We start from the raw sequence: 24,028 nt of genomic DNA, 5'->3' as shown, positions 1-24,028 counted from the left end.
AGAGGCCGATTTTCTCCGGGGTCTCGGCTGCCGGGGGTAGCCGAGACCCCAGAGAACATGATTCGGGTCGGTTTTCACCGACCCCGCTTTTGCGATCGCCGGTAATTAACCGTTTACCGGCGATCGCAAAAAAAAAAAAAAAACGCGATTAGTATTGTGTTTCTCTCCCCTCTAATGTGATCGGACATTAGAGGGGAGAGAAATAGGGTCCCCCGAGCCCCCCACGGTACCTTATGTACCGGAGAAGGTGCCCCCCCGGTCCCCGACCCTCCTCCTTCCTGCCCGGGCTCCAAAATGGCGGGCGCATGTGCAGATGCGCCCGCCAAAGCCTAGCTTCCCCCGGTGTATTGGGGTCTGTTTTTACAGACCCCCTGGAGCGATCGCAGACCCCCTGGAGCGATCGCAATCCCAGGGGTCTTTACAGACCCCCGGGATTGCGATCGCTGCAAATAGTTTGTAAAAAAAAAAAAATGCTTTGCATTTCTCTCCCCTCTGATGTGATCGCACATCAGAGGGGAGAGAAATAGAGCCCCTGAGCCCCCCACCATACCGCCTGCTCCTGTCCCCGGTCCTCAGTAGTGGTCCCCGGTCCTCAGTAGTGGTCCCCGGTCCCCAGCCCACTGCTCCTGGCCCCCCTTCTTCTTCTCTGCTGGAAGAAAATGGCGGGCGCATGCGCAGTGCGCCTGCCATGATCTGCCAGCAGAGACCCAGCAACCTATGAGAATTTTCTCATTGGCTGCTGGGTTTTGATTACTGTAATATGTCCAATTACAGTGATCAAAACCCCTAATATTTGATAAACATGGCAGCACTTGGGCTGTACCTTTCTCTTCTCTCCTTGTAGTTGTTCTAGGAGAGAAGAGAGAGAGACTACAGTTCAAGTGCTGCCCTGTCAGTGACAAAAAACATAATATCTGCCTTCCGCCAGCATCCCATTTACCCACCCCCGTTCTCCGTAATCCCTGCATCACCAGCAGAGGATTATAAAAAAAAAAAAAAAAAGAAAAAAAAAAATTATAAATTTTTTTTTTTTTAAATTTTTTAGGGTTAGGGGAGGAATTAGATAAAATGGCTCGCAGAACTTTTAGCGCGGAGCAAGCTTACAGCCTGCTTTGCTCCGGCAGCGAAACAGATTCTGCCCCTGAAGTTGAGCAGTTTTCAGACAGTGATGACGACTCTTCCTCCACGGGATCCCCCAGCCCGGTGGTAGCGGAGTCGGTCGTCACTGCTGAAGCTTCAGAGGCAGGACCAAGTACCGCAGTCCCCCCACCGCTGTGGTATAATGACACCTCATTTTCCCCTCAAATTCCCCCTTTTTCTGCAGTCCCTGGAATAAAAGTAGATGTCGCCAATTTTACCCCCATTGATTTTTTTGAAATTTTCATTAGCCCCGAAGTCCTGCAATTAATCGTCCACCAAACTAACCTATATGCCCGGCAATATATTTCCCAAAAACCCACTGCCTTTCATTCCCGTTCCTGGATCCCCACAAATGTCCCCGAAATTAAAAAATTCTTAGGCCTCACCCTGAATATGGGTATAGTAAAAAAAACCACTCTCCGCTCTTACTGGGCAACAAAAGCTGTCCACTGCACCCCTGTATTTGCAGCCATCATGTCCCGAGCCCGTTACGAAGCCCTGATGAGATTCCTCCACTTCAGTGACAATGCCCAAGCTCTCCCAAGAACTGACCCCAACTACGATCGGCTAAATAAATTAAGACCCCTAATTTCCCTCCTAAAATCTTCCTTTCTAAATTCCTATACCCCAGAGCAAAATATGGCAGTCGACGAGTCCTTGATGAGCTACAAGGGCCGTCTTTCATTCCGCCAATTTATTCCCTCCAAGAGAGCCAAATACGGCGTAAAATTATATAAAGCTTGCGAGAGCTCATCAGGGTACACGTCCACCTTCCTAATTTACGAAGGTAGGGACCGCCAAATAAACCCCCCAAACTGCCCCCAGACAATTGGTATCCCAGGCAAAATTGTCTGGGAGCTAATGACGCCCTTTCTCAATCAAGGGTACCACGTGTACACAGATAATTATTACACGAGTATCCCCCTATACAAATCCCTCCATGCTGCAAGTACAGGGGCCTGTGGGACAGTGAGGAAAAACAGAGTGGGGTTTCCGTCACAGTTGGTGTCCAGACGTTTGGAGAGGGGGGCGTCATTTTCACTTGCAAGCGACCAACTACTTGCAGTGAAGTGGAAAGACAGGAAGGACGTCTATATGCTTTCCACACTGCATACGGACACCACTGTGACGGTCAGAGAGAGGGGTGCCACCAGGGACAAAGAAAAACCTGTCTGCGTCACAGAATATAATAGACATATGGGTGGCGTAGACCTGTCAGACCAGGTTCTGCAACCATACCTGGTCAAGAGGAAGACCAGGGCGTGGTATAAAAAGGTGGGAATCTATCTAATTCAGACTGCCACCTACAACAGTTTTGTCCTATACAAAAAATCTCAAGGACCACTAACTTTCCTGCACTTTCAGGAAAAAGTAGTAGAGAGCCTCATATTTGAGTCCATGGCACCGGGGGAAGCCTTCGACTCTGAGGATTCCCGGAGACTGTCAGAACGCCATTTTCCTCACCCTGTCCCTGTCACTCCCACCCAAAGGTATCCTCAAAAAAGGTGCCGAGTTTGCAGAAAGCATGGCAGGCGGAGTGATTCCCGATTTTATTGCCCCACATGCCCATCCCAACCAGGCCTTTGTATCTCCCCCTGTTTTGAGACCTACCACACCACCTACAATTATTAGTTTGTTTGTTTTTTCAATCATTTTTATTTTCTGCTTAGTGGCCCCAGTAGTACAATTTGGAACAATTGATAAATATTTTAATTAGTAGATCCCATTTTACCCCATTTCACAATTAATTCCAGAATTTGATCAATCCCATACCAAACTACTATCCCAACAAATTCTCATCCACGTACCCACGTCTGTACGCTCTAGAGTGTGGACCCCACAAATGTTCTTGCAAAGTCAGGTCATCTGAAAATTCTACGACTCGATCAATCCCATACCAAACTACTATTCCAACAAATTCTCGTCCACGTACCTATGTCAATAAGCGTTAGAATGTGGACCCCAGAAATGATCTTGAAAAGTGAGATTATCTGAAAATGAATTCTAGGACTTTATTACTCAAACATTTTTGACCATTTATCTAACTTTGACTGTTTTTATAACTGTCTTGCTACACAAAACTTTGGCTTCCATTTATATTACTTATATTTATGTTGATGATACGGGCATGATCATTTTATTGTAGGATTTCTAAAAAATGAGGAAGTTCCGTACTTATACACTATGGGCTTTACTTTATGGTTCTTGCCGAACCTCTGGTACCAGACAATACTTTCTATAGAGAACTGGTTGTTTTGTGCATATAGCGGTTCTGACCTTGGCGGGTGGGAGCTTGCTATGGTGTACCACGTCTATTGGCACATTCGTCTCTCATATAGGGATTGATGGAGCTAAAAGGACGTTGTACGACCAGTCTCTGAAAGTGTCTGCCATTCTAGCCCTGATGGTGTTCTTTCATCTTTGGAACAAACTCCGCTTTGCCACATAGTTGGCTGCATTTTCCTACACATTTTGCCCTTCATTCCAGTACAGTTTATTCTTCCTGCTACAATATACGCAAATGCGGGACAACTGTTTTGTTAGCAAGACCAATTTTATAGTCAGCCATTGTGTTTTAGGAGCATGCCTCCCTCTGTGAGTAATAATTCCTGGAAGGATTTTCTTTTTTGCTCAATGTCTCTAGAAGCTTTGAATGGGTCCTGGATCTTCAATTTCAAATAAAGCCAAATTTGTCACATTGTGCCCCTTTCTGTCCAAGCCCTGCCATTTGTCCAAACAGAACTTTTTTACTACATATGGGATATTGCTGCACTCATAATAAAGTGGGTAACGAATTGTGGGGTCCACTTTTTGATGTTATTTCTGAAAAATCGAGACATTCAGGTCTAAAACAAGATTCTCGTGGAAAAAAATGAATTTTTTCAATATGACAACCTAATGTTATCAAACTCTCTGTCATACATGTGGGTTTAAATTGCTCAATATACCCCTGATTAAAATCTTTGAGGGGTGTAGTTTCCAAAACGGGGTCAGTTGTGGGGGGTTTCTGCTGTTAGGCACATCTACAAACCCAAAATGACGTCCGCTCTCACAATTAAGAGATTAAAAAGTCAAACGGCGCGCCTTCCCTTCCAAGCTCCGCAGTGCGCCCAAACAGAGGTTTACCCCCACATACAGGGTATCGACATACTCAGGACAAATTGCACAACAACTTTTGGGGTCTATTTTGTCTTGCTACCCTTGGGAAAATAAAAAATTGGGGGTGAAAAGATCATATTTGTGAAAAAAAAAAGATTTTTAATTTTTTCGGCTCTACGTTATAAACTTGTGTGAAGCACTTGGGGGTTCAAAGTGTTGACCACACACCTAGATAAGTTCCTTAGGGGGTCTAGTTTCCAAAATGGTGTCACTTGTGGGGGGTTTCCACTGTTTAGGCACATCAGGGGCTCTCCAAACGCGACATGGTGTCCGATCTCAATTCCAGAGAATTCTATGTTGAAAAAGTCAAATGGCGCTCCTTCCCTTCTGAGCTCTACTGTGCACCCAAACAGAGGTTTACCCCCACATACGGGGTATCGACATACACAGGACAAATTGCACAACAACTTTTGGGGTCTATTTTGTCTTGCTACCCTTGGGAAAATAAAAAATTGGGGGTGAAAAGATCATTTTTGTGAAAAAAAAAATGATTTTTAATTTTTTCGGCTCTACGTTATAAACTTGTGTGAAGCACTTGGTGGTTCAAAGTGTTGACCACACACCTAGATAAGTTCCTTAGGGGGTCTAGTTTCCAAAATGGTGTCACTTGTGGGGGGTTTCCACTGTTTAGGCACATCAGGGGCTCTCCAAACGCGACATGGTGTCCGATCTCAATTCCAGGGAATTCTATGTTGAAAAAGCCAAATGGCGCTCCTTCCCTCCTGAGCTCTACTGTGCACCCAAATAGTGGTCCCTCCCCACATATGGGGTATCGGCATTCTCCGGACAAATTGCACAACAAATGATGTGGTTCATTTTCTTTTTTTACACATGTGAAAATAAAAAAAATTGATTCTGAAGTAAAATATTTGTGAAAAAAAGTAAAATGTTCATTTTTTCCTTCCACATTGCTTCAGTTCCTGTGCAGCAACTGAAGGGTTAATAAACTTCTTGAATGTGGTTTTGCGCACCTTGAGGGGTGCAGTTTTTAGAATGGTGTCAATTTTGGGCATTTTCTGCTACATAGACCCCTCAAACTGACTTCAAATGTGAGGTGGTCCCTAAAAAAAATGGTTTTGTAAATTTTGCTGTAAAAATAAGAAATTGCTGGTCAAATTTTAACCCTTATAACTCCCTAATTTTTTTTTTTTTTTTCCAAAATTGTGCTGATGTAAAGTAGACATATGGGAAATGTTATTTATTGACCATTTTGTGTGACATATCTCTCTGATGTAAGGGCATAAAAATTCAAAGTTTGAAAATTGCAAAATTTTCAAAATTTTCGCCATATTTCCGTTTTTTTAATAAATAAACGCAAGTAATATCGAAGAAATGTTACCACTAACATGAAGTGCAATATGTCACGAAAAAACAATCTCGGAATCAGCGGGATCCGTTGAAGAGTTCCAGAGTTATAACCTCATAAAGTGACAGTGGTCAGAATTGTAAAAATTGGCCTGGTCATTAAGTACCAAATTGGCTCTGTCACTAAGGGGTTAAAGCAAAGAAGTGGAATATTCTTGAATGGCCAAGTCAGTCACCTGATCTCAACCCAATTGAGCATGCATTTCACTTGTTAAAGACTAAACTTCAGACAGAAAGGCCCACGAACAAACAGCAACTGAAAACCACCCCAGTGAAGGCCTGGCAGAGCTTCAAAAAGGATGAAACACAGCGTCTGGTGATGTCCATGAGTTCAACACTTCAGGCAGTCATTGCCAACAAAGGGTTTTCAACCCAAGTACTAAAAATGAACATTTTATTTAAAATTATTGAATCTGTCCAATAACTTTTGGTCCCTTTAAAAACAGGGTGGCACATGTTAAGGAGCTGAAACACCTAAACCCTTCATCCAATATTAATGTGGATACCCTCAAATGAAAGCTGAATGTCTGAACTTCAACTGCATCTGAATTGTTTTGTTTAAAACTCATTGTGGTAATGTCTATAACCAAAAGTAGAAAAATGTTGTTTCTGTCCAAATATATATGGACCTGACTGTATGTATATGTATGTATATGTGTATATATATATATATATATATATATATATATATATATATATATATATATATATATATATATATATATATATATATATATATATGTATATATATATGTATATATATATGTATATATATATATATATATAATATATATACATATATATTTATATTTATTTATTTATTTATTTTTTATTTTTTTTTAACACATGGATCCCTTGTATAGCCGTGTGTTGGTTTTGCAAGCCTGCGAGAAAAACACGCAGTACGGATGCCATACGGATTACATACGGAGGATGCCATGCGCAAAATACGCTGACACACCCTGCCTACGGAGGAGCTACGGACCACTTTTTTTGGGGACTTTTCAGCGTATTACAGCCGTAATATACGGACCGTATTGTCTTACACTGAGTGTGACGCCGGCCAAAGGGGTTATTCTCATAATCAATCTTCAGGAGCGCACCTCTCACTAACTTCTCCGCTTCTGCTTGTGCTCCTGAATGATTGACAGTTCAGACCATTGGCATCTGGCTCTTGCCTGATGTATGCACTCCCAATGATGCTATGCACTTTTCCCAAGTCTACAGCTTTCTGAGTGGCAGTGCGCTCCTCATTAACAGTCTGGACCAGCAGCATTGTCACCTGAAGCTGGGCAGATGCAGGTTCTTCATAATTGTTATTGCATGGGCAATACAAGTATTGATGTTTGGTCTACTTTCCATTGAAATTTAAGCTGGACTGGTAAATGAATGATGATAATGTAGGGAAAGCGTTAACTATGGGAGTTCAGTCTCTGGCAAGGCCTCCTGTTTAATCAAAGAGTTTTAACAGATTCACATTAAGGCTCTTTTCTTATATTTTTATTTCAAGAATCATGTTGAAAATTCTATTAGATTTTTGTAATTAGCGCAGGAATCCTACTGATGTGAGCAGTGATTGAGGCTGTTGTCATCTCACTGCCTAGTGTTACAGCGAAGCTTAGGAGGCTCCAATGCATTATTTATCAGCTCCGTGACATTTGCTGATGACTTTGGCACCCTATAATTATTTGTTGTTTTCATGTTCGCAGCCTGGCACTGAAACTCCAGAGTTGAGTAAAGTATAGTAGTTGGCATCTACAATTTGTGGAATTGATGACAGTAGTTTCATTCACTAGATGCGATGGCTTTTAGTTGTGATTTTATCGCTTCTGTGAAGTGGCCAGTAATGACCATCTGCAGATTCTGTTGGCCAAACCGTTGCTATAGGGTAGGAAAATGTTTTTGTGGAAAACTGGAGGACTCTGAGTCACATGTGCCTATTTAATTTCAGTTTTCAAAGCCAGAATTGGCAGTGAAAAAAAATAGAAGTAGACCCTTGTCTATTGAATTCCCTTCTCTTTACAATCCTTTTTTTGTTTTCACATAAAAAATGACACAAAAATCTGCCTTATGGTTTATGGATTGCATAAATGATAAATGGAATCCAACTGCAAAATTACCGTAGCTGTTTTCCAGGATCCGAGTTCTGAAGAGAAAACTTCCTTTATTATGTATAACTATAACACAATAAAAGGTATCCGTGATTGGACAAATCCCTCGTGAGCTTAGCATTCAGGTACTTAATGACAGTCTGAGACTTAAGAGTCCTGAAAGCATAACCGGAGGCGCGATAGGCAGGGGGTGTGCGGGAGTGGAGAGAAGTGGACGATGGCCGTTTCGTGCTACAACCAGCGATCATTGCATAGCCGGACCCGTAGAAGTGCTGTTTGTAGGTCATCCCCTGCCTACCACTCCTCCGGTTATGTTTCCTGGAATAAAGGACTGCTCAGGTTGTGGTGATTGACAATTTACTTTTTTTTTTTTCTTATGGACTCTATTAATGTGAGCATCGCCAACAAACACGGCATAAAGCAATTTGGTACATTTAAGAGGATATTCTATATTGACAAGACCCAAATAGCTTCACTTTGCTACATTTTTAATTAGTCTGTCAACACTAAATGACTGATCAAACCAAGCACAGGTGCTCTGTGCACCCTTGGTGTGGCCAAGCAGATTAGTGCAGCTACTTCTTTGACTTCCTTCTGTTCTTTGATAGACAGTTTTGGCTTTAGAGGAGCTAGAGTAGAGTAGAGATAGATGAAAATCAAGTCGGTGGAAAGGTGCATTGGAATACTCAACCTTGCCAAGGGTGCACTGAATACTTGTGCTTAGTTTGAACAGTCATTGTATGCTGATATAGTCCAAATTGCAGACCTTGCAAGCTCCATGTTTGATCCTCCACAAGACATCAATAGGTTACTTTTTGTATTACCCTAAAAACATTTACTAATCCATAATCTGTCCTGGGAATCGACCTGCAGATGGTTTTAAGACCTTATTACTGAGCCAACGACAAGGAAGATCACTGTGTTAGTTAATGGATATGTTCACATGTTGCTTTTTCGCCATTAAAAACGCTGCATTTTACTGCTCCAGCAAAGTAAATGAGATTATTTTTTCCTTTGAGATTTGACGCTGTTTAAAACCTGCAGATTTAGTTCTTTCTGCATTTTGCATTGGTTTTTAACCTTTCTAATGCATCCTAAAAAGTGCATATTATATGCAACATGTTTCCTGCAAAGAGAGATGTTTTTGATGCAGATATGTCTGCAGCAAATGCTTAACGTGTGCACATTGTCCTGATCAGTTTGACAAATTTACTTTTTCCTAATTAGACTATTCTGTGGCCAATTTATTCCTTTTTACTCAGCAGACTATGCACATCTCCTGCACTGGTTGATGTCTCAGCATATTATACCATAATTATTGGTACGATACCTATGGTATATTATCTCCTGTATACCCCAAAATGTCATATATTGTTACAGCAGGCTTAATTGGAATACTTGATTAAAAGGAGGGCTATTTATGGGAGAATTCTTTTTCCCCACATAAAGCTGTTTTTCAATAGCAATCTAGCTAGAATCTAGTCCGAAAACTGATCTTTATTTATTTTTTAAGTACCCTGACACTTCATCAAATAAAGTGCAGACATCCCTGTCCAAGTCTGAGATGATATCTACTTTTTTAGTAGGTTTCACCATTGCTTACAGTTGCTGAAAAATGTACTTCCAGCGCTGATCTTCGGGATCCCAGAAGCGATGTCTTTTATTATATTTTGGCATATTTAGGTCAGTGTATGCAATAAAACAATACGAGTTCTCTCTGAATGCAGACAGTGAAGGCAGGCGTTTGGAAAATGCTGCTGTTTGTACCCAGTGGATCAGCGCTTTTTCCAGAATAAATGGAGTGTTGGAGCATTAATGGACAGCATATTGCAGATTCAACCCCTTAGGTAATGTCTGTTTGATATCAGGACTTTGCTGAAGCAGGAGACGCATGCAGGAGAGAGACATGTATCTGTGTGTATACTATGTATGCACAGATGTGATTAGTAATGTGTGCAAGAGTAAAAGAAAAGTAGGGATTTGACTGTTACTGTCCGTAAATATTATATATTCCAGCAGGTATGGCTACTTTCACACTAGCGTTTTTTTTCAATACGTCGCAATGCGTCGTTTAGGGGAAAAAACGCATCCTGCAAAGTTGTCTGCAGGATGCGTTTTTGCCCCATAGACTAACATTGCGACGCATTGACACATGTCGCAACCGTCGTGCGACGGTTGCGCCGTGTTGTGGCGGTCCGCCGGGAGCAAAAAACGTTACATGTAACGTTTTTTGCTGCCGACGGACTGCTTTTTCCGACTACGCATGCGCGGCCGGAACTGCGTCCCCACCTCCCCGCACCTCACAGTGGAGCAGTGGATGTGCTGGAAAATGCATCCACTGCCCCCCGTTGTGCGGCGCTTTCGCTGCTTGCGTCGGTGCGCCACAACGTCGCTTAGCGACGTGCGGTCACGACGCAAGTGTGAAAGTAGCCTAATATAGTGACGTGTGACCTAGTGCACAATGTGGACTTTGGCAGGTAAATTCACACATTGCAGATGTAGAGTACATTTACTGCAGTATTGTAGCAAAATATATAAAGGATTTGTTGCTGACAATTTGCTCCATGTACAAGAACCCTAAATGTTGTCGGTCCCATAAATCCAAAGCACCCCGATTTCTGTGTTACTTTCTTTGCTTAGAATCCCATAAAAATCTACTTTTGGAATCTGCCTTATCTCAAATAAAGATCTCAGCGTTTTCATGAGATGTTGACATATTTCCACTACTTTAGACAGATAATGAAAGGGTTGGGGAAATCTTGCATTGATAAGTTGGCATGGTCACGATTCATGCTGGTCACTACATAAAGGATTGTTTTTTCTTTTATGCTGATGAGCTGTATCTTTCCTAGGACTATCTGATGGCTTTATCGCTACAGCAAGAGCAGCAGAATCAAGACATTGACTGGGAACAGATACCAGAAGGCATCAGTGATCTTGAATTGGCTAAAAAACTTCAGGAAGAGGAGGACAGGAGAGCCTCTCAATATTACCAGGAACAGGAGCAGGCAGCCGCCTCTGCCCCCCAACCGGTAATGGAACAAAGTGTATAATCCATAATTTAGGATCAAAAGTCATTTAAGACCGTAGATAAATAATAGTCTCTGGCGATAAAGATGCAACGTAGGTATAAAAAATATAGTAAAGTAAAAAGGGGATCTCGCCATTATGGAATGACAGGTTATGTGTGTGCAAAAGTCTTGGACATCCTGTGTCTTCTGTTTTACTTTGTAAGGGATCCTTCTCACTTGCGAGAAATACGTCCGAGTCTCGCAGGTTCAAACCCTCCTCTGGCACCGGCACTCCGGAGCGGAGCGTGCGGCCGCACAGCAATACATGGAGCTGCACGCTCTGCACTGGTGTGCCGGCGCCAGAGGAGGGTTTTAACCTGCGAGACTCGGACGCATTTCTCGCAAGTGAGTAGGAGCCCTTAGACCAGTGCTCTCCAACTCCAGTCCTCAAGAGCCACCAACAGGTCATGTTTTCAGGATTTCCTTAGTATTGCCAAAGTGAAGGACTTGTTGCCTGTGCAGGTTCTGCAATTATCACCTGAGCAATACAAAGGAAATCCTGAAAACCTGACCTGTTGGTAGCTCTTGAGGGCTGGAGTTGGGGAACACTGCCTTAAGGTACCGTCACACTAAGCGACGCTGCAGCGACGCTGTTTGGTCGCTGGAGAGCTGTCACACAGACCGCTCTCCAGCGACCAACGATGCCGGTAACCAGGGTAAACATCGGGTTACTAAGCGCAGGGCCGCGCTTAGTAACCCGATGTTTACCCTGGTTACCATCGTTAAAGTAAAAAAAACAACCACTACATACTTACCTACCGCTGTCTGTCCCTCGGCGCTCTGCTTCTCTGCTCTGTGTAAGCCCAGCGGCCGGAAAGCAGAGCGGTGACGTCACCGCTCTGCTTTCCGGCTGCCCGGCGCTCACAGCCAGAGCAGAGAAGCCCAGCGCCGGGGACAGACAGCGGTAGGTAAGTATGTAGTGGTTGTTTTTTTTACTTTAACGATGGTAACCAGGGTAAACATCGGGTTACTAAGCGCGGCCCTGCGCTTAGTAACCCGATGTTTACCCTGGTTACCAGCGAAGACATCGCTGAATCGGTGTCACACACGCCGATTCAGCGATGTCAGCGGGAGATCCAGCGACAAAACAAAGTTCTGGACTTTCTTCCCCGACCAGCGATATCACAGCAGGGGCCTGATCGCTGCTGCCTGTCACACTGGACGATATTGCTAGCCAGGACGCTACAACGTCACGGATCGCTAGCGATATCGTCTAGTGTGACGGTACCTTTAGACAAATGATTAAAGGAGTAATCTTATTTAGTCTATCTTCAGGAGCACAACACTGCAGAGTCTCTTGCAGGGTGTGATGCTTTCCTGATGCCTGACAGTTCAGACCAGCAGAATGGCTGGGTCGTTGGCCTGAGGTGTCAGCTCTCTGATGCTGCAAGTAGAAGCAGCCATCCAAGGAGCACAGGGAGGCTGCTATAAAGCTTGAAGGCACGGTTATGAAGTCAAAGAGCTTGTAAGTGCTGTATTGCTTACATAGCAAAGTGGCCACCGCTGATAAACTGCAGCAATGGCTGGAAACCTACCGTAGTTGATTTCTAAAATTAAAAAATACCTTGGTTCTTGAGGATGGACAGTATTTTAATCAGCTGAATTGCACAGTTACTTGTGTTGGCAAGAAGCTTGTAATTTTACCCATTTTTTGAAATTGAGGCAACCACGTTATTATCAATTAATTGTCCATAAAATGATTGAGAGTTTTTTTTTTATGTTTACTGATGGTGGATGATAATCTTCCACCTTGTAAAGTCTTCTGCTTGTTGACATTTTGTGATGTATACCAGATTTCAGATGTCCTGTTGAGTCCATGGGACAGAAGCTCAGACACCTGTTGAACAGAATCCCAGTGGGTGGGCATGGAAAGTAAAGGCCTTTTCTAAATGAAAAGGAGTAGTACCCCGGAAAGCGCTTTGAAGTAGAAGTCTTGTCAGAAATGGTCCTCAAGAAAGGCCAAAGCCAATAGACTCCTCTATGCAGGGAAATACTGGAATCAAAACATTATTGCTCAATTAGACGGCATTTTTATTATTGGAGAGTGCTACATTTATGAGAGTTTGCAGTCACTTGTACATGGAGGTCCCCTACAGGCCTCGCTCTGAATTTCTTAAAATAAATTTTTGTCAGAATTAATGAAGTCTTCAATACCGTAAACACTTTAACTTGTTACAGTCCTGTTTACAGAAGACTAAGAGAATTACTGATTTCTTCATAACCACCTACGCAGCCCAAAAGGATAGACAAAAAAATTCTAAAATCCTTCAGATCTGTATAGGCTTTTGTACTGTGTGTATAGATATAGAGTGAGCCCCTAACCAGGTAACCTTGATTATAACTATGGTGCTGCCTAATTGTAGGTATAGGAGAACCTCAGCAGATGACCACTCTGTTACTGAAAATAAATCTCTATACAATGAACAACACCGATATTTATGCCATTTAGTGACTGTATATTGGTAGAACATGTAAGCGATTACAGTGTAATTATAGATGGTGACTTAGAGGTGAAGTTCTTAATGAAGGAATCATTCACTTTTTCATTTGGCCTAGACCGACATGAAAACTTCTTCCACCCACGACTTGTCTACAGAGTTTACGACAGACTCATTTGATGTCTCACATTGTCAGCGTTATCTCCATCTGTTCTCAACCTGCACAAACCACTCAACCCAATGCTGAGCTGCTGTTGCTGTGTGTGTCCCTATTACTGGACCTGCTGTCCGGCACAATAACAATGCTCCTCCTACTGCCCCTTATATAGTATTAATGCCTTATTTGTGCCCTCTCTTGATGGTAAAATTGCCCCTCTAGAAAATCTGAATGCCTCGTTCAAGTGCCCTAGAAAGAAGTGTCCATATTTTGCCTCCAGAAAGGAATAATGCCGCATGTGCACCTTTTGACTGTCAGACTACGGAATGCCCGTATAGCCTAAATGCTTCTTAATTGCCCACTTAACATTTAGTAATGTCCCCTGAGTCCCCCCATGTACAGCCCCCCGAATGACAGTACGATGGGCCAATAGCTCCCCTATACACAGTAGTATGGGCCAACAGCTCCGCTACACACAGAATGATGGGCCCACAGCTCCCCTATACACAGTATGATGGGCCCACAGCTCCACTATACACAGAATGACAGGCCCACCGCTCCCCTACCTATACACAGTATGACGGGCCCACAGCTCCCCTGTACACAGAATGATGGACCCACAGCTCCCCTATACACAGAATGACAGGCCCACCGCTCCCCTACCTATACACAGTATGACGGGCCTACAACTCCCCTGTACACAGAATGATGGACCCACAGCTCCCCCTATACACAGAATGACAGGCCCACCGCTCCCCTACCTATACACAGTATTACAGGCCCACAGCTCCCCTACCTATCTATACACAGTATGAGGGGCCCACAGCTCCCCTACCTATACACAGTATGATGGGCCCACAGCTCCCCTACCTATCTATACACAGTATGACGGGCACACAGCTCCCCTACATATACACAATATGACGGGCCCACAGCTCCCCTACCTATACACAGTATGATGGGCCTACAGCTCCCCTGTACACAGAATGATGGACCCACAGCTCCCCTATACACAGAATGACAGGCCCACCGCTCCTCTACCTATACACAGTATGACGGGCCCACAGCTCCCCTACCTATACACAGTATGACGGGCCCACAGGTCCCCACCTACACACAGTATGACGGGCCTACAGCTCCCCTACCTATCTATACACAGTATGAGGGGCCCACAGCTCTCCTACCTATCTATACACAGTATGATGGGCCCACAGCTCCCCTACCTATCTATGCACAGTATTATGTATGCACATATCTGCTTATTTTCAGTATATCTAATAAAAAAAAAAAATTGTTTAACTACATCTCCTGCTTTCATTCCAGGCAGGACAGCCACCGGAGGCAGTTGCCAGTCCTTCCAGTGGACGACCACCAGGCAGCAGTGAGAAAAAGAGAAAAGAGCCCAAAGAGAAGGAGAAGGACAAGAATTCTTGCATACTTTTATAACAGAAATGAATGTCCTTTTCTGAAACCATGAAGAGGCATGTTAGTAGAAGGAGAAAAGGAGACACCGGTCATAAGCCATCTGTGCCTGAACCCCCCAGCCGTGTTTCAGTTTGGAAAGGGGGGATTTGTTACAGACATGTTTAGAGTCTCTCTTGTCATTTGGACTTGTCATTTTTCCTGTGTCCTTGTCCCACATTTTGGAACAAGAAGTACATCACTACATCTTTTTAAATAAATCCTAGCTTCTCTCATGATATGTAGCCATAAAATACTGCAGACTTTTGTGACCACAGGGAGCAAAACAGTGGTTCCATTTTGTTAGGTAAGTCTTAGGGAAATGACTGTATTATAAAGGGCACAGATGTAAGGGAAGGCTAGATAGAGACTAATGTCCCAGCATGCATTGCTTTTTATGTTCTGGCTTCTTCCCACCACCTATGCTGTGCCCCATTGCCGTATTTGGTCAGCCCAAGTCCTCTTTATACTTCTTACCCCATAGCTACATAGAATGTAAGTGAGTAAGGGGATATTTGCCCCCTCACTGTGTCATAGCCTGGGCTCTTTGCCTAGAAATATCAGGTTTGAAGATTTTGTGACAAAATACACTTTTTTAATATTTAGGACCAGTGTGACTTTTACATATACATGATATTCTGTATGTGGTGACACGGTTGCACAACTGGATTGGGGTGTCCAGTCTAAGAACGGACTAAAAGTAGAGACCCTTTAATTTTTAAGCTAATAATGGTGAGACTGTTACACACTACAGTACCCCCATGTCTGTGGGCCGGGGGGCACATCACCACATAATGTGGTTGTAAATGTTGTCGCGATAGTGCCGCAGTGTATTAATGTTACGGCCTTTCTGGGCATTCTGGGGAATGTTGTCTGGCCCTAGGATATTGACAATCAGTCTGTGATTTCACTTCTGTTCATTTGTGTCTTTTTATAATAACCAACGAACTGCAGTTTTTCTTCTTGCAAGATTTTCATCTAAATCCGAAGCTTGTATCTTGATGTAAATATATTTGGACTTTCTCGGTTTCTAATGTTTTACCTCGAATACCATTTGGTCAAATGTAGAATCTATGTTCTAACACAATGGTTTTATTATTTTTTTTTCCACGTTCCTCAAATTGGTACTTGGGTTCTTTTTCATGTTCATTCTTTCTTAAAGGACAACTTCAGAGAAACCCACCTTTTAGGTGTAAACTTTCTATATGGAGGATACAGTGTGAGAGATGAACAAAATAACCAACTTTTCACAGCCAGTTTTTAGAATTTTGCAGCTATTGTTGGTAGATGGCAGGAGATGAAGAATATTTAGGTAGTATACTGCCTCTCTTCCTGACTCCATCTTTAGTTTCTGCTAAGTGTCCAGTCATCCTTAAAGGGAACCTGTCACCCTGTTTTTTCAGATTGAGATATAAATACTGTTAAATAGGGCCTGCGCTGTGCGTTACAATAGTGTATGTAGTGTACCCTGATTCCCCACCTATGCTGCGAAATACATTACCAAAGTCGCCGTTTTCGCCTGTCAATCAGGCTGGTCTGGTCAGGTGGGCGTGGTGACATCGCTCTTTTCTTCCCCAGCTTTCCGTTGGTGGCGTAGTGGTGTGCGCATGTCGCAGTGACGAATCCACTGCGCGCACGTGAAGAAGCAGCGGCGGCCATTTTCCCAAAGCCGAGATTCAAACTCGGCTTTGGGAAAATGGCCGCCGCGATCTCTTCTGGGCACGCGCGGCATCCCGCGGCCATTTTCCTGAAGCCCCGTGCAGCAGAGCACTCCATCTGCGCACGCGCGGCCCCAGGAAGATGGCCGCCCCCACCGATGACAGGGGGTAATAGCGCAGATCGCGCGCTGCTTCTTCACGTGCGCGCAGTGGATTCGTCACTGCGACATGCGCACACCACTACGCCACCAACGGAAAGCTGGGGAAGAAAAGAGCGATGTCACCACGCCCACCTGACCAGACCAGCCTGATTGACAGGCGAAAACGGCGACTTTGGTAATGTATTTCGCAGCATAGGTGGGGAATCAGGGTACACTACATACACTATTGTAACGCACAGCGCAGGCCCTATTTAACAGTATTTATATCTCAATCTGAAAAAACGGGGTGACAGGTTCCCTTTAAGCTGGTGGCTTCCCAACATCATTAGCAAGCCTTGACTGTTAGCGCTCATTCAGATATCCGTGCACATCGGCCCAAACACAGATTGGCCACTGGTCTCCTGACCGGAGTATCACAGCTTCATGTATTTCTACGAGGCTGTCACGCTCAGGTCAGGAGACCCGCGGACAATCTGTGCATCGCGGTCTGAGATTGGACCAAGATCCATGTATGTCTGCATGAGCCCTGATTGAACGGCTAGCTTAAAAGCCGTTAAACGACCACTGGTGGGCCAGTTGTAATCCAGTTAATGGTCCTTAAATAACTTTAGACAGGCAGACCGCACTTCCATGCGCAAAGAATGATCATTAATACGATTCTTCTGTGTGAATAGATTATCTTTTGTTCTCGGCAGCACCTGTCCTAGTTGCAGAGGACAATGTGCTGCCGAGAACTAAGATTTTTAAGTAAGTTTAAAAATAATTTCACCTAAAAGTATTCTCTTTAGTACGGTTATTGACGGCCTCTGTACATTACCTGATAATCGTTCTCGATTATTGAGTAGTGTCTATTGGTCTTTAAGTAGTATTTTCCAGTATAATTACCTGCATTTAGTGATATTTTATGCAAAATAAGTAGAGGTAGAGAAGTAATCAGCACTGTTGGCAAGTATAATTATTTATATATATATGTATATGCTGTAATTGACAAGATACACTCTACAGGTGTGTATTGCACTGTTTTTACTTTATTAACTTGGTCAAAGTGTTAAAGTACAGACATATAGGCCTTGTAATTACTGAGAAATGTAAATGAAGGAATCTTTTCGGAAGCTATGTCCTACTTTATACCACACATCTGATATGGGTGGGAATATTGTTTGTTAATCTGTTATATACCTAATTTCTGTAATATATTGCACAAAATCATAGACCCCCCCCCCCCCCACAACAGTGTTGCCTGACTCAAGTGCAGAAGGCCCCCCAAAAAGGTTAATTTTTCATAATTTTCCTAGTGTTGTACATGTGATTATTCCATCATCTGTGCAAAACTAAGGAAATACTGAACACATATCTGCATTGGTTTTTTTTTTCCCCCCCAAAGCATGAAAAAAGACAAGTTGTCTTAACGCTACTATTTTGCATATGCAGATTTTATACAAACAGCCCTGTGTGTTGGGTAATGCCACCGCAGTGTATTATTCCCTTGCTTTTCTAGCCTCTTCCTTCTCGACCTATTTGTGAATGCTTAAAGGGTGATAACAGAAAATGACTTGTTTTTCTTCATATCACTATATTAAGAAAAAATAATAATTTTGGCATTTTGACACTTCCTGTTGAGTCCATGGCTATACGCAGTAGTAGAATGATTTTGACCCTACTGAATTCTTCTGAAGTATTTAATGAGAATGCTCATCAGGAAAAAGGTCTTTGTGAAGGGAGTGGCAGGAGGTGAGCTGTAACATGACATTGTGACTCCTGTGTAATTCCATGTGTGGAGACGTGTTACCTTTAATTGTAATCTTGTCTGTGTTAAAGGGAACCTGTCAGCAGATCTTTGTCTCGCTATAACATGCGGCCACTGCCTTTCAGGCTTGTCTACAGCATTCTATAATGCTGTAGATAAGCCCCCGGTTTGACCTGCAAGTGAAGAAAAATAAGTTGTATTATACTAACCTGCGGGGTAGTCTGGTCCGATGGGTGTCACAGGTCCCGGCCCGGCGCCTCCGATCTTCTTGTGACACCGCCCCCCTGCTTCTTCATCACTCCCCGGCATCACTCTCCTGCGCAGACGTACTTCTCTGCCCTGTTGAGGGCAGAATAAAATACTGCAGTGCACAGGGGCCTGGAAAGGACAGAGAGGCCCAGCGCCTGCGCACTGTAGTACTGTACTGTGCCCTCAACAGGACAAAGTGCGCCTGTGAAGGAGCGTGATGCCGGGGAGCATTATAGAATGCTGTAGATAAACCCTCTAAGGCAGTGGCCGTATCCTGTAGCGGCAAAATCTGCTGTCAGGTTCCCTTTAATAATGAGAATGCTGAAAAGTCCTTTGTACAGAACGGTATATGTGAGTCTAATGTATAGCCTAGTGGCCTGTCTGAAAATGGCAATCTTCCTATGTTTTATATAGCTATTTATGTGGAAATTAAAAGTAACGTCACTTTTTTTTAGCATAGCATTATTTAAACAATAAGCCATTTTCTGATAACACATTACCTTTAAGAGGTATCTGTGGGCAGATCAGAATCGTAACATACATAATCACTAAGGAGATTTTGCTGGTACATTTACATATAAATCATAGCTTGCACAGACTGGGGTGTAACAGGGAGGGATGAGAACTGAGAGCTTTGAGAATGGAATAGCGCAGGAATTACAGGGAAAACCCACTGTGCTCAGAGCTTGCTGCTTCCCGAGGAGTCAAGCCAGACAAGGCTGGTCTTGAAATTTATCAGAAATTGGCTAAGAGCATGATGCAATATGAACTTATCTCCGTACATACATATGTTTTGAGGTTTTTTTTTTGTTCTATGTAACTACGATGCACAAACCCTGTTAGAACTCAAGCAATCTGTCAAAGTCTAGACTGGTGGTATCTTATCAGAAGCTCTGGACTTCTTGAAGTTTTTACAGTTTTCTTGACCACTACTAAACATCTGCAAAATACCACTGACCTAAATATTTTCCACTTCAGGCCCCTTTCACACATCAGTTTTTTGCTATCAGTCGCAATCCGTTGAAATTTGAAAAAAAAACAAAAACGTTTTTTTTCTCATAGACTTGTATTAGCGACGGATGGCCTCACGTTTCATCCAGATACGTCAAAAATGGTTTGCCCAGCGGCTGGAGACAATGGACAAAGTAATGTTTTTTGTGTACGTTGAAAAATTGGGCATCGATGGATCCGTCGACTTCCGTCGTTTGCTCGAATGGAAGCTTATGGGCGCCGAATGCGTCAAATTTAACTGAGCATGCTCTGATTAATTTAGGATCCAATTAGCCAGATCCACTAGTCGGATCTGTCGAAAAAACGAATCCGTTGCATCAGTTTTTCACAATCTGCGACGCATCTGTCGATCCATTGAACCAACGGGATTGTGATTGACGGCAAAAAGTTTGTAATCCGAAAATGGTAGAATCTCAGGAAATAACCTGATAATCTGAATGTGACTATTTTTCTTCTACCAATTGGATTTACATAGTCAATACCGAAAAGATCTCTTCCTCCTTTGTGTGAAGAGTATATTACCAATCTGATTAGTAAAGGTACCGTCACATTAAGCGACGCTGCAGCGATCTAGACAACGATCCCGATCGCTGCAGCGTCGCTGTGTGGACGCTGGAGAGCTGTCACACAGACAGCTCTCCAGCGACCAACGATGCCAGTCCCCTGGTAACCAGGGTAAACATCAGGTTACTGTTTACCCTGGTTACCAGCGTAAACGTAAAAAAAAAAAAAAACACTACATACTTACATTCCGGTGTCTGTCCTCCGGTGCTGTGCTTTCCTGCACTGTCAGCGCCGGCCAGCCATAAAGCAGAGCGGTGACGTCACCGCTGTGCTTTACGGCTGGCCGGCGCTCACACCAAGTGCAGGAAAGCAGAGCGCCGGGGGACAGACACCGGAATGTAAGAATGTAGTGTTTTTTTTTTTTTTTACCTTTACGCTGGTAACCAGGGTAAACATTGGGTTACTAAGCGTGGCCCTGCGCTTAGTAACCCGATGTTTACCCTGGTTACCAGTGAGGACATCGCTGAATCGGCGTCACACACGCCGATTCTGCGATGTCTGCGGGAGGTCCAGCGACGAAATAAAGTGCTGGACTTTCTGCTCCGACCAACGATGGCACAGCAGGATCCAGATCGCTGCTGCCTGTCAAACTGAACGATATCGCTAGCCAGGACGCTGCAACGTCACGTATCGCTAGCGATATCGTTCAGTGTGACAGTACCTTAACCTTGGTCCTGCACTCAAAAATTGGCACTTCAGAACTTGAATAAAGATTGTTTCAACTTAATACTTTCTTAGAGTACTTGTCAGGTCCCCAATGCCTCCACAATGATTTCCAGCTGGAATCCTGCAATAAAATCACGCGCTTGATGTAGTACCAAGTTATTCATATCTGCTCAAAAATTACTTTTAGGGCAGATTCAGACCACTGTAGATTCTCTCATCAAAGAATCAAGCTGAGTATTCAAATGACACTCTGATCAGAGGATTATCATAGTGTGATCCAATTCTGCCGGATGAGAAGATGAATGAGAGAGGTTCTCCATCTTCTCCATTCTTTCAGCCCGTGTAAACCGGATGTCATCCAAATGCAGTCCGATGGTTTGACTCATTACCTTGCATGGCCAAGTGTGACCGGAATTTCAGATCAAACTCAGGCGTTAAGCGATTTACCTTTCACCACACAGTCAACAGCCTGATTTAATCAATTGTAATATTTTGCATTCAAGAGAATTCTTTCCATCATAGGGTGGCACAATTAAGCCAGGAGAACTCTCCCTGGCTTCATCATGCTTTGCGCCAGATCAAAAAGATGGGAAGTCTTATAATAGTCGGTTTTGCGGTCAGCTGAGAAATGCTGTGGATCATGTAGAGAATGTCAATAGTCTTCAGGAGAGTTGTAATTAACAACTGTGAAGCCGGACAGATCTAAAAAAAAAATAAATAAAAAGCTCCACCAGACCAGACAAAGATGATTTGCATATGTGGTAACGACATTAAGTCATTTTTTCACAGGTTTAAATAACTTTGTTACATCAAGGCCATGATTTTATTGCTAGATTATGGCTTGAAATCATTATGGTTTGGGGAAGCTTGGAGAACCTCACAGGGCCCCTTTACCAACCCAGTATGAAGTCCTATTCTGGTCATTTCCCAACCATATGGTATTCTAAACTCAATTATTTGTGTGATGTTGCAAAATTCTTGGTTATCACCACGTTTTAAATGAAGGAAAAGTTCTCAAGTTAACTTTACAACATGGTTACAAATCTTTCTGGGTGTGTACTTTTATCAAGTTTTAGAATATTTCTTTTGCCACTTACATCTATCCTAGAACTGGACCTCTGATCTTTTTGGATTTACATTTTTTTTTGTATTTCAGCACTGCACCCATGTCTGAATGTGTTCTTAATCGTTTTTTTCTATGGTGTGTGAGTATATACTTGTTTGTATCTGTGATTAGTCAATTGTGTATGTTTGTTGATGGAATCTGTTCTTACAGCTTTGAAGACTAATAGGAGGTGATAAAGCAAAACACAAAGCTATAAGTAACATTGTCTACTCTAAACACTTCAGAATTGTTATATTCTAAATTATTTAAAATAAAGCACTGCAAAACCCATGATTGTGGTGTGGTCCAATAACTTATTTCATGGATAAAAAATATCAAAGAAGCAGTTTTCACAGATGACAGTTTGAAGTTATGATCATATCAGTCAAAATGTCTACAGTTGGAATATGAAATTACGCTAAACCTTAAAGGGAATCAGTCAGCAGGTTTCACCCCCTAAAACTATCTGAAAGAAGTACATGTGCATATAAAGACAAGCAATACCTTTACATGACCAGTCCATTCCTCAGTTACTGAGAAATCTGCTTTTGAATTGATATGCAAATGAGACTGACTATTGTGGATCTGAAGCCTTTGTCACTCCAGCTCTATTACCCACCCAGCACAGCCACTTGTTGCTTGACTGACAACAGCTTTACCTGCAGCCACACTGCGTAGATTGTCAGTCAAGTGGTGGCGCTGCGTGGGGAATAGAGCTGAAGTGATGTTGGTTCTTGAGGCTAACTGGCATATCACTTGAAGTGCTGATTTTTCTGTCATGAAGGAATGTACTGGTATTTTAACGTTATTGCTGGACTTGTCTTTGAAAGAATGGCATGCACATAAAAACAAGTTGATGAAATTCTCTCTAAAAGGGCTGAAGTTAAAGATGACACATTTACTTTTTATTTTAGGCAAGAAGAAAAATATTGTAATTTTTTTCATTTTAAAAATTACAAAAATGAAATAAGCCTAGATGCAAATGTTTGCGCACCCTATACGGTTAGTAATTAGGAGTATCCCCTTTTGCAAGTATCACAGCTGGTAAACATTTTTTGTAGCCAGCTAAGAGTCTTTCAATTTTTATTTGAGGGATTTTCATTCATTCTTCCTTGAAAAAATCTTCCAGTTCCGTGAGATTCCTGGCACTGCTTTTTTGAGGTCTAGCCACAGATTTGCAGTGATGTTCAGATCAGGACACTGAGGGCTTTTGTAAAACCTTAAAAAGCTTGCATTTTTTGGGTAGCCTATATAGTGGATTTTGACATGTTTAGGATCATTATCCGTTTGTAGAAGCCAACCTCTTATCAACTTCAGATTTTTTTTTTATTTTTTTTAGCATATGGCGTTATATTTTCATCAAGAATTTGTTGAAATTTCATTGAATCCATTCTTCTCTCTAACTATGAAATGTTCCCCGTACCACTGGCTGCATCACAACCCCAAACCATGATTGATCCACCCCCATGCTTAATGGTTGGTGAGATGTTCTTTGCCTGAAATTCAGTTTTTTCTCCACCTGAAATTCCATTTTTTTTTCTCCACACATACCATTGATCATTGTGGCCAAAGAGTTCTATTTTAACCTTATCAGTCCACAGGCCTTGTTTCAAAAATTTTATGGTGAGAATATAGGGGAGGTTTTCTTCTGATGACTCATCCATGAAAGCCATATTTGTGCAGGTGTTTCTGAACAGTAGAACAATGTACCACAACTCCAGAGTCTGCTAAATCTTTCTAAAAGTCTTTTGCAGTCAAGTGGGGGTTCAGATTTGTTTCTCTAGCAATCCCATGAACAACTCTCACTGAAACTTTGCTTGGTATTCCAGATCTTATCTTGACCTCTACTGTTCCTGGTAACTGCCATGTCTTAATTACATTTTAAATTGAGGTAATGGCAACTTGAAAACACTTTTCTATCTTCTTATAGCCTTCTCCTGCTTTGTGGGTCTCCATCATTTTCAG

The 24,028-nt window shown here is 42.7% G+C and overlaps 1 protein-coding gene across 1 annotated transcript in view; it reads left to right on the top strand.

The window, feature by feature from the left end:
* Nucleotides 1–15,982, top strand: part of MINDY2 (MINDY lysine 48 deubiquitinase 2) — a 182,431-nt gene extending 166,449 nt beyond the window's left edge. Inside the window, exons 8-9 of the mRNA XM_069765913.1 lie at nt 10,628–10,807; nt 14,765–15,982. Of these exons, the coding sequence (XP_069622014.1) occupies nt 10,628–10,807; nt 14,765–14,887 (303 nt within the window). The 3' untranslated portion in view covers nt 14,888–15,982. The remainder of the gene's footprint in view (nt 1–10,627; nt 10,808–14,764) is intronic.
* Nucleotides 15,983–24,028: the final 8,046 nt, after the last annotated feature.

This window comes from Ranitomeya imitator, chromosome 4 (genome assembly GCF_032444005.1).
Source record: "Ranitomeya imitator isolate aRanImi1 chromosome 4, aRanImi1.pri, whole genome shotgun sequence".
NCBI lineage: Eukaryota > Metazoa > Chordata > Amphibia > Anura > Dendrobatidae > Ranitomeya > Ranitomeya imitator.
Note: the sequence above shows the minus strand (reverse complement) of the source record. Positions and strands in the feature narration are given on the sequence as shown.